Here is an 11,262-nt window from a genome sequence, read left to right as displayed (position 1 = left end):
ATTTGAATCATGCTGCCCCTCCCCTTCTCCATTCCATTATCCAAGTTCTGCATTGATTACCAGGAGACTGAAAATCAGCGTATTGGAAGAAGCAGGAGTTTAAACGGAGGCACATACTTTAATTTAGACAAGCTGTACAGTGACTAAGTTCTCGTGAGTGTTCTCGAGGGACACTGGAGATTAAAATATATTTGTACCCCATCCACCCCCGAGATATCTTCATCCCAACCAAGGCATAACTGGTTTATACAAAGAATTTTATGATAAAAGGCAATAACACAATGTCATAAAAAAACCCTATAAAATTGTTAAAGAGCAGTTGTTTGCATTTCTCCTGATTGATATGTAAATACAGTTTGAACTGTGTTTGCTCGGTCTCTAGTGCTTAATAAAGAGATGAATTCACCTTTATGTGGAACAAGTAAACAGACTTTAAACTAAGCCGACATCAGACAAAGTGGAAACGAGTTTATTTAATCGAAACTAAATCTAGTTTAAGAAAGATAAGTCAGTGTACATAATAATCCATTACAGTAATTACACCCACCACCAAATATGTGTTTATGAGGTTGTCGAGACACAATAAAATTAATTTATTTCCCTCGAAGTCTATAATGAAAAGTCACTGGCTGGATTTCTATCGAACATGCTAACTCCAATATTGGGGGGAAAGGGGGAGATACTATTTCTCGGCTGTAATAATGCCTTTCAGCGCTCTTCACTTTTGAAAGTTCCTGTATTTGGAAGGATATTAACGTTAATTACATCAGAAGGGGAACTGTCGACTTAACCACCGCACTTTCCCCTCGGTCTTGTATATTAACTCCACGAGAAACTAACCCTAATTTAAAAAATCCTTAGAGTTAAGCCTGCTCTCGCTCCCTCGGCTGGAGCTGCAGCGCTGAACCACGGACGTTTCCAACACTTTCTTCTTTTAGCAGAAATAACAGCACTAAGCTCCAGATCCCTCCCGCCATGCTTAACATGGTGCAATAGATCTGAAACGAGTATTTTGCGTAAAGAAAGGAAAAAAAATAAATCAAGGAATATTCTTTGGGTTAGTTGGGAATGTCGCTGTATAAAGCATGACATAGTATAAAGAATGAAAGGTCTCGAAATTCCTGTTGACACACGTGATGTTCTCCAGTTAGAAATTAAAAGGGGGGGGGGGGGGCGGGGAGGCAGAAAGAATCCGATAATCTCTCTCTTTTTTTTTTTTTCTATTTCCTTTTTTCTCCATCCAGACTAGCACTTGGTGTCCGAGTACCAGCGGCTATCTTGGATAAATAAAAGACTGGAGCTTTCGAAAGCTGCTACTTAAACTGGAGGTTGGGTTGTTTCTATTCCTGGCAAGCTGCTTGCTTTCTCTTCAAATATATGAGCATTTCATAATACTTCTGTAATTCAGGGGTCTTTCAATGACCGCGATTCGCTTCCATGGTTTAACTGAAGGGATGTGAAGGGGTGAGGGTTGGGGGAAACAAAACCAAACCAAAACCAAAACCAAAACCAAACAAACCAAAAAACAAAAAACCAACCAAAAACCAAAACAAGACAAAAAAAAAAACAAAAAACCTCCAAGCAGCAGATGCGAAGGAGAACACTCTAAGAGGTCTCTTTTAGGATGGGGGACTTCTTATTCTGTTACACTAATGAAAAGGGTATTTGGGACCCGAAGGACAGAGAACTAAGTGTATTTCGGGCTTGTCCGATACGAACTGCTTAACTTGATACACTTTATATATTTACAGCAAAGTTAAAATCTAACTGCCTTGCATCGCCCACAATACTCACCTTCCTACCAACCGCCCCTCGGTGCCTCGGCCGGGCGCGCACCCCGCGCACACGCGCGCACACACACGTGCACACACACGCGCACACACACGCACTTTCTCCTCATCTCCTTTACAAGCTTCCCAAATGGCTACACACACAAGAAAAAGTCCCAAACCCCAAGCAAAGCCGATGTGCGTTCGCCTGGGATGCAGCCTGAAGCTGACCTCTCGCCGGGGCAGTGAGGTGGAGGTGTGCGGGAGGAACTGCGTCGTCGTGTCTGTGTGTCTGCGTGCCTGCGTGCCTGTGTGTCTGGGTGTGTGTGCTTGCGGGGCTGGTTATGTGTAGAAAATTAAATACAGTCTGGTAAAGAAAGTTAATTCAAACTACATGTCGTACGCAATAAACTATCTTTTTATTTTGATTATAAATAAGGTGACTGTACTTCCCTTAAAATACAAGTACATAGGAAAACCTGGTAGAAATTATTATCTTTTTTCTTATTTCTTTTTTAACAAGGTATTAAAACTGGATGCTCTTTAAATCGGCCGCATGTTCTATACTGTCAGCAGGTTCTTCGTTAATTTGTTTCTAGTGGCGTTAGACTTTTACCTTCTTTCTCCTCCGTGCCTTTGGCATTTGAATTTCTACTCTCCGAACACTTTGCTTTCTCTACAAAGAAGTCTCTGAGGTGGCGCCCACCCCTCACCCCCCCAATAATCGGGCCAAAGAATTTGGACTCGATCGCTTCGCTCTCGAGTTTGCGAATCCCACGCGTTTGCTGGTCACTTTTTGAGGCTGAGGACTGAGCCTGTATCCTGTTAACTCCCTGTCGCAGCTCCCCTTCGGGACCAGGGCCAGGCCACGGTGGGGGCGGGGGCCTCTCGGGGGCTTGGCAGCATCCCGGGGGGGTTCCAACAAGCAAAAAAGAAAAAAGAAAGGGAGACAGGAAAAAAAAAAAAAAAGAAAAAATATGTGAGGGAGGGTCGAGAGGGGGAACCAAACGGAAATAAAAAAAGAATATTCGTAATGTGTATAATTTATTAGAAGCTTCTTAGGAACTATATTTAAGCCAAATATCTACATAAGTTACAACAGGAAAAGGCGGCGTGCGCAAATAACAAACTGCCAGAGGATTTACGACGGGGCGATCAGTGTCCATAAAAAAGGTGGGGGTTGGTTTGGTTGATTGTATTTTTTTTTTCTTTTTCTTTATACAACAAAATATACAGGCTACTAAAAACTAGGGGTTTAGTCCAACTTTTGACAGCATTATACAGCTACAGGTTCACATCAAACGTAAGAAGGAAAATAAAAGCCAAGCCTTTGATGACTCCACGTCTCCATCCGCTGGCCCTGGTGGCGGGGCTGCCAGAGGAGACCGGGTTGGGGGGGGGGGAAAGCTGCTTCTTGTGCCTGGGTGACGCGACTGCGTTTTTTGGGGGGAAAACCACCCCATCCCCCAAAATATCTATATTTACATGCAAGTCCTAGACGCTGGCAAAGTGTACATCTGAAATCCAAGCCTTCGGACCATGCCTAACGATGGTCCCCTTTCTGCAGACTGCTCCGTGGTTATTAGTCAGAATTTTTTTAACACCCCATACAACAATATTGGGGGAAAAAAAAAAATAAAAGCACCCAAAACCATCAAAAGTAACAACAAAACCGAACAAAAAAAAAAGTCTCTCTCTCTCTCTCTCACTCTTAGAGGTCCTCAGAGAACCACTCAGTAAAATGAATGGGGGTGGGGAGCGTTGAAAAGGGAAGGGAAAAAAAAAAAAGGAAATAAAGACACCCAGTATTTTGTACAGGACAGAGATCTGTGTGACTGGGAAAATCTGCTTTTTCTTTTTCTTTCTTTTTTCCCCCTTTTTTTCCTTTTGCTGTGTTTAATCCTTTCACCAGGTCCTACCGTATAGCAAGGTGGAGCAAGACATGGCAGTGCCATAGTCAGAAGTAGAAGAGTTTAGGTGAGACAAACTGGAGACTTGGCTCTGCAGAGAGGACGGGCTGGCCGAGTGCTGTCCCATGTCTGGAGACTGCCCCGCACTGTTTGTCTGGTGGCTCTGATGCTGTCCGAGGCTGTTGCCATTGGTAGCCACCGTGATCGTTGTAGCTGCCTGCTGCTGATGGCTCTGGATAGCTGCTGTGGGTGTGTTGGAGCCTGCTTGGCAGGGCTTACCATCCTTTACAAGCACTGGCACCGCCACCCTTCTGGGAGACTGCTGCTGCTGGCAGGAGCCGTTCTCCTGTTGCATCTGCTGCTGCGCAGCCTTGTCTTTGGCCTGGCGTTTCATCTTGTAGCGGTGGTTCTGGAACCAGATTTTGACCTGAGTCGGGGTGAGATGTATCATGCTGGCTAAATGTTCCCTCTCCGGAGCGGAGAGGTATTTCTGCTGCTTGAAACGTCTCTCCAGCTCGTAAACCTGGGCCTGGGAAAAAAGGACCCTCCGTTTCCTCCGCGGCGTGCTCTGGAGCGGGGCCATGCTCTTGCTCACGTCTCCCAGGGAGCCGAGGCTGCCCATGCCGCCCATGTTCATGCCCGAGGACGGCGCCATGAAGCGGGAGACTGCAAGGGAGAAGGCGGCACGGTTTAGGCGGCTCGGCTGAGCCCGGCCCGGCCCGAGCGGGACTCCGCGCTCCGGCGGCACCCACCGCCGCTCGCCCCCGGTGGGGGCCGCAGCCCCCCGGCAGCCCAGCCCCGGCCGGGGCCTCGGGGCGCCCAAGCTGCCAAACAACGACCCGCGTCCCCGGGGCGAACGGCTGGCGGGGGGACCCCTCCTCGCCCTGCCCAACCTCGGTGGATAAGGCGACAGCTCGCCCCTCGCCCTGCCCGGGGGGTGACACCCGAGCAAGTACCGAGGTTACAGCGCGGCGGGAGCGCCCGAAGACAGGGGCTCCGCTGGCGCCGGCCGGGGCGAACTCGCCCGCTCCCCCTCGCGCCACTCGGGAAGCGGGTCCCGCGGCTCCGGCTTCCCCCCTAGCCTGTCCGGTGCCGGACGGCGCGCAGGCGGACGGGCACCACCGGCTCGCTCCTGGGCCCCCGGGCTATGCCGCTTCTGCCCCACTGGACGGCGAGCCCCGAGCTCACTCTCCGCGCCCCTGCGGGGCTTCCCCCTCCTTCCCCGTGCAAAAGCAGCCCCGGGAGGCTGACATGAAACCAGCCGGAGTGGAGGGACCGGGCACGATCTTCGGGCAGAAGGAGGAATTGAGGGGGCGGCGGTGGGGGGGCGGACGAGATTTGGACAGACTTTTGCCCTGGTGCAGAGCCCCCGGAGCCCATCTCCCGCGGTGCGGCGGGGCAGGTGCGCGGCCATCCCCCCGCCGCTGACGGATGGCCATCCACCCAGCCCCGGGCTGACTTACTTGAGGAGAAGCGGGGGTCCGGGTTGGTGCCGTACCATCCTGTCGCCGAAGCGCTGTTCCGCATGGTGTCCTGGTAAGGCGGGAGCTCGCTCATGTTGCCCAGGTTCCCATTGCAGTAGCCCCCCATCGTGGCATGGGAGAGCTGGGGGACCCCTGCCGCTGTCATATGGTAGGCGGCAGTCACTGTTCCGTTGTGGCCCATGGGGTGCTGCTGCATGGCCGGCTGAGAAACCTGAGACTGTCTGTAGGCTGACAAGGGAGCCCCCAAGTTACTGCCCTCCATGCCCACTTTCTTGTAGCTTTCCTCCAAAGGACTCAAGATGTCAGACACTGAGAAAGGAGTCGTATGCTTTGGGCTCATCGACATGATTCGGCGGCTGGGAAAAAAAAAAAAAAAAAAAAAAGGAAGGGGAGGCAAATCTTTTTTTTTTTTTTTTTTTGCCAAATATTCTGGTGTTGCCTTAACGCCGATCTTGTTGGATGTACACGTAACCGAGTGGACGAAGTCCGCCTTAATTGGATTGAGTGGAGGCTCAGGGCTGCCTTTCGTTTGTTTTAGCCAGACGCCAGGTTTTAGGCTGCCACCAGAGGCGGGGCATAGGCACTAAAGCAACAAGACAATAGAAGCCTACATCTTGCCCAAGATAATTAGCTTACATGCTGATGACAAGGTAAACACCTTTAAGTTTTACTTGTCAGGATTTTTTTTTTTTTTTTTAATGTCTTAAAAAAGAGAGAGAGAGGGAAAAAGAGACAGACCCCGTGAGCACGACTCGCTGTATTTTTCTCGGGGGTGGCAATATCGTGGATGGGAAATGGAAGGCAAGGCAAAAAGACCGCCGTTTGACGGGGTGAAAGGATTTAAAATAAGCTCCCGGGTGGCAAGGCTGACAGCCCAGCCTTTGTGAAGGCTAGGGAGACAGGGCTGAATGCCGGTGAGCTGCAGGACCGAGTCCCCCTCTCCCCCGTGAAGCCGGGGTGGCGGGAGCCCCGCCGCCGGGCAGGCGGCTCCCCGAGCGCAGCCGTCTTGCCCGGGCCGCCGTCCCAGCGCTCCGCACTCCCCGCCCCGACTTGTCCGGTTCCCCGGCCGGCTGGTGGCTGAACAGCTCCTGGGATTCAGCATTTCGAGAACTTATCCTCTGTCTGCTAAGACCCCCAGGGCGAGACCCCCAGGGCGAGGATCGCTTGTCTCCCTAAACCCATCAGTTCCATTCACCTAGGGATTTTTTTTATTTCTTTTAATCTCAGGGAGAGGTGGAAGATGCAAGTTTGCAAAAACAAGCAGTAAATTAATTGCCTGGGGCGAGACAGAAAAATAGGTTAGCGCAAAATGTCGCTCGTTATTCTCAAAGGCAAAGACTGCCAGAGTCTCTCCTGGTCCCTCTGAACCTGAAGCTGCTTTCTAAGGTTATTTATACAGCATGGGAGCTGGATGGAGAAGACCTCTCAGGTCATCTGCTACGCGACCTTGCCAATGAATTCCCTGCAGTTTCGAATAAACTGCAATTTCTGGCACTTTCGGATCTGCTCCCGGATCCAGTGTAGAAACAAAAGCAAGCCCCTTCACAGGCGTCGTTGTTTCCCCCCTCCCAACCCCACCCCTTGTACGGACAGCGGCGGCTAATGTCACTCGGTCTTTGAAGAAAACTCCCAAGTTGTCTAATATCTCCAAAGCTTCTATTTCGGGGTGTTCCCGGGCGGAGGAGAGAAAACTCCCTTGAGTGTTTCACACCCCGGCCTACGGCCCCGGCAAACCCAATTTAATACAGCGATTACCTGAATTATTAAGAAAATTACAGCGAAGGTACAGTTAACCCAGTGACTTCGAAGTGTCAAGTAACTATTTAGTAATGGCACTTGTAAATATGTTTGTGCTCGGCTGGTTCGTGCTTAAAAAATGCAAAAGTGCACTTGCTACCCGGGAGTAACTAAATATCTTTGTCTAAAGTGGCAGCATAAATAGCCGGTCGCTTTGTGACTGTGCTTGATATTAGTACATAAGGATCATTTTGCTTCAATTGGGAGGCTCTCATTCACTAGGCAAGAAACCGTTTAGGAGAAAGTAGGTTCCCGTATGAGAGTTAACATCCTTCAAGTGTAAGCCTCTGCCTTGATTGCACTTTAGAGCTCTGCAAGAGGTGAGCTTTTCCACAAAAATATAATCGGGGGAACTTTCCTTCAATCAGGCCTCCAGCTCTCCTACATCATCTCAGCCGCCTCTTTCGGTACCAGCTCTCTCAAGGCTGAACACCCCGAAGTGGGCTTGTTGTGAGTCTGCTGGGTCACCAAAGGCAGGAAAGGGCGACTTTGGGCTAGAAAGGCGGCTACTTTTACCTCTTTTCTTTCCTCTTTTCTTTCCAGATCTTTAGATCTTGGCTTTCCACATCCTGGAACATTTCTCACCCCCACCCCGCCCCGCGCCTCATTTTTTTCCCCTTTCTGCGGGTGTTTTTCAATACGGTCTTTGGGTTTGTTCCTACAGAGAGAGACACTCTACCTTGTCTTGGTGGTTTGGTGCTATTTTTTCTCCTGTTCCTTTTCCCCAGGATTTCTCAGGCACACCAGTTCCATACCTGTTTTATTACGGTTAAAAAGGAGGGTGTGGATGGAGGGAAAAAAAAAAACCCAACACAAGATCCACCAAAAATACGCTGCGCTTGGCTGACAGGCGAACGACAGCAACTGACCGCGCAATTTGTGGGACAGCGACACTGTTTCTCCCGGGGGAGTGCGAGATGGGGAGGCCCCAGCGGCGGCTTCGGCGGCGGGGAGCGGGGGGGATGGGCTGAGAGGGTCCCCGCGGTCCGTCCGCGCCTTCCCGGGGGCGCTGCCGGAACGACCCCGTTCACCGCCGGCCGCGGCTGGGCGAGCGTAGTTATCTTAGCCTGGCGCTCGAATGAGCGCAGGTTAAACCGCCTCTGAAGCACTGCTCAGTTAGATGAACCGGGGGAGTCCAGCCCTGACTGCGCGAGGTCTCGTAAAGGGCAGTTAATACGAGACCCATTCATGTCCCCTTCGTGGGGAAGCGGGTTGGAATTCTCTGTGTAGCTCTGATCGCTTCTTTAGGTGCACACCGAAGCGCGAGGTCCCGACAGCACTTTTTAGCCCCGCTAGAGCGAGCTAGCGAAAAGGAAGCAGGTCAGTCTCTGCTCCCCGTTTCCCGCCCCAAACGAGCTATACCGGGACGAGTCAAACCGCGGACAAGCGGCCAGAGAAATGCCCCGCTGCTGCCCTTGTCCCGTCCGCTTCCCCTTCAGTTTCACACCCTCCACCCAAGCTTGTCTTGCCAGGGCTGGCTCCCTGCAGCCCCGGGAGGGTCGTGCCTAGGCTGCCTCTACTGATGTGTTCGTTTACCTGATGTGGTGCTGCTGCTTAGTAAAATGCTCGAGTTAAAAAGAAATGCTAAGGAGGAGAGCAAGGCAGATGAGATGCGTTTTGCCTGGTGGAAGCATTTTCATGAGAAAGGCACGGTCTTCACCCCGTGTTTGCAGAAATGCGGCTACACGGACGTCCCTTCAATAGCTTCTGACCCCACACAATCCGTTTGATAACACTCGAGAGGTGGAAGAATGGGAGACTTTGTCAATCAAATGGTGCCAATCCCAATGGAAACGGTGCCACCAAGACCGCAGCGCGTTTCCTCATCAACTGGATTGCGGGGGCTGGGAACTCAAGGATCAGCTTTTGAAAGTGCGCACAGGGCTCTCCAAAGACAACAATGTCTTTTTTATGTGAGCTGCTGTGCCTCCCCAGGGGGAATCGAATGTGCTCGGCCAGCCAGAGCTGCCGAAGGGCTCGGAGGGGGAAGGGGAGGGTCCCACGCAATCCGCGGGAGAATTCTTTCTCAATCAGAGAGACACTTTCTAGGCGTAACTTTTTGATACAAAGGCATGAGGTGACCCGTACTCCCCGTGGACCGGTTGACGGATGCACGATTAGCACCCCTACAATACCCTGCACAGCCCAGCTTTGCCGCCCCGCTCCCGGGGCCGAGGGGGCGGTCCTGCCCGCAGCCCTGCAGCCTGCCCTGCTGCGGCAGAGGTGCTCGGCGGTCTCTGCGGAGAGGCCAGCAGCTCCTACAGAAGTCTGAGTTAAAGGAGGCAAGATCAGAACTGGGACAGAACTCTTTTCTCCTGGTCATCAGCACAACTCTAACATCCATATAGAGGTTTAAATTACTCTCCCAAAGCCCTGCACCTGGAAAAAGGGTACCACTGGGCAGCTTTCTGAAACTCTCCCCTCTCGGCCCACCCCTTAGCCAGCTCATACAAACTTCATCACTGATTTCTTCTGCATGTCGGTGTCATACACTTCCTGTTCCCTTAAGCCCCCCTTCCCAAATTGAAGTTGTGCCCAGCTCACCGCGCCCTGAGCCCACGCCAGGAGGGAGGGAAGGAGGGAGAGAGCGGAGGTTTCCGCAGTGAGCGAGCAGAGTAGCCCGGTGTCGCTGCCACTGCCGGCCGCGGGCAGGGCGCTGGGAGCTGCTCCCTGCCTGGACAGCACATACTGGGGTGTGTAGGGCAGGAGTCCTGCTCAGACACGCTCACTGCGAGCGCTCCCCAGGCACAGAGCGCTTGGGGGGAACTCTTGCTGTGGCTCATGCGGACGATTCTATGGGAAAGTCCCCCCTCCCCGCACTGGTTATCTCGTTCGAGTGGGAGAAACCGCGCAGTACACCGGTCGAAATCTCTGCCCCTTGCGCGGAAATCAAAGAAAACAAGCGGAACCACCAAAGGCTAAAGCGCAAATCCTCACCCCTCCGCAGCGCACGCACAGTTGCTCCTCCAGCTGCTCAAGGCGTGGAGCATCTCGCATCTGGGGTTCCTCGGGCGCCCTTCCCCGCCCGTGCCTGGCGGCCCCACTCACGAGGCCCCGCGCGAGGGCAGCGCTGCCTCCTCGCAGCTCGTTTCCCTCCTTCCCCAATTCCTGGCGGGCGCCTGAGCCCTCCTGACCTAATCCTCCGACACCCCCCGCCTCAGCTTTTCCTTCTCCGGCCCGTTCCCGACCAAGAGGGCCAGGGTGGGGCCAGGTGCGGGGTGCCAGGGAAGGACTCCCGCCGCCGCCGTGCCAGGGCGGGGGCGCCCGGGCACGCCTCGGCCCGGCGGCCACACCGCACCCTCCGCGGCTGCCCCGCCTGGGAACCGGGGAAGCGCTGGGTGCAGGCTCGGGAGCCCCAGTAGCCGGGGGTTGGCAACAGCAGTGTCTGAAGTGTCGTCTGACCCCCCTCCCCATCATGGTATTGTTAATATTATCAATTAATATAATGTCCTCCACATCTGGCTTCTTTAGCATTAGTGGACTGCCACAGCCGCAACACTGTCACTAGACGTACAAGACTCAGCATTGCCCCGGAGCATCTTTGATACACCCGAGGCAGGGGTGATTTCTGCTGAAAGGTGGTTGTTGAAACAATTTGCCAAAAGTTGTTTTATAAAGATATTTAAAAGTTTTGCACAGATATAAATACATACAAAAATACTTTTTATCGGTAGACACCTAGAAACACAGTCCTGCCAGGATCCATCTATTTATCGATTTTAGCTCTAGCTGTCAGTATATTATATTAGATAGTTCATGAGTTATGTGCTTTTGTATGTACATCCAGAATGTCCCTGCACACATGCACACACGCGTGTAGGGTGCATACCTCCGGCAGTAGGTACGCATGAGTATATATTTACGCATACGTTCACAGTCCTCAATCCTGTCGTCTCTAAGTGTTTCAAAAAGCAACTTAGCTTTTAAGAGGGTCACCTCGCCGCTCTCCCTTTCGCTTCCCTCACCCTCCCGGGGTTCCGTCGGAGGCCAGGGCGGCTCCTGTGCCGCCAGGCCCGCGGCCGCGCCGGAGCCGGGCAAAGGGGCTCTCGGCTCCCGGGTGGGGCTGGACGCGGAGGGGACAGACACGCGTGTGCCCGTGGATGCAGGGCGGCGGTTTGATTTACCGCGGCCCTTTTCGGCAGCAGGCTTCAGCGTGGCTGGCAGCGGCTGGCGGGGAGAGAGCGCGTTGCCCAGTGCCCCCTGCTTTGGTCTCGAAGACCCCCCGCCTAGCTCCCCGGCCTGCCCCGCCGGGGGGCCGGGGGAGCTGCAGCCTGGCCTGGGCGCGCTGCGGGGCGAGGGGTC

At 52.9% G+C, this 11,262-nt stretch overlaps 1 protein-coding gene across 2 annotated transcripts; it reads right to left on the bottom strand.

Annotated features, from left to right (window-relative positions):
• Nucleotides 1–240: 240 nt before the first annotated feature.
• On the bottom strand, nt 241–8,769 carry NKX2-1 (NK2 homeobox 1). Of its 2 annotated transcripts, XM_030484782.1 has the most exons (3): nt 8,497–8,769; nt 5,143–5,519; nt 241–4,345 (listed from the first exon to the last, which is right to left on the bottom strand). In XM_030484782.1, the coding sequence occupies exons 2-3, from the start codon at nt 5,507–5,509 to the stop codon at nt 3,675–3,677; spliced, it is 1,038 nt and encodes a 345-aa protein (XP_030340642.1). In that variant the 5' UTR covers nt 5,510–5,519; nt 8,497–8,769; the 3' UTR covers nt 241–3,674. The 2 variants fall into 2 exon arrangements, with proteins under 2 accessions (XP_030340642.1, XP_030340641.1); XM_030484781.1 differs by lacking the exon at nt 8,497–8,769 and having other exon boundaries at nt 5,143–6,670.
• Nucleotides 8,770–11,262: the final 2,493 nt, after the last annotated feature.

This window comes from Strigops habroptila, chromosome 4 (assembly GCF_004027225.2).
Source record: "Strigops habroptila isolate Jane chromosome 4, bStrHab1.2.pri, whole genome shotgun sequence".
In the NCBI taxonomy this organism is placed as follows: domain Eukaryota; kingdom Metazoa; phylum Chordata; class Aves; order Psittaciformes; family Psittacidae; genus Strigops; species Strigops habroptila.
Note: the sequence above shows the minus strand (reverse complement) of the source record. Positions and strands in the feature narration are given on the sequence as shown.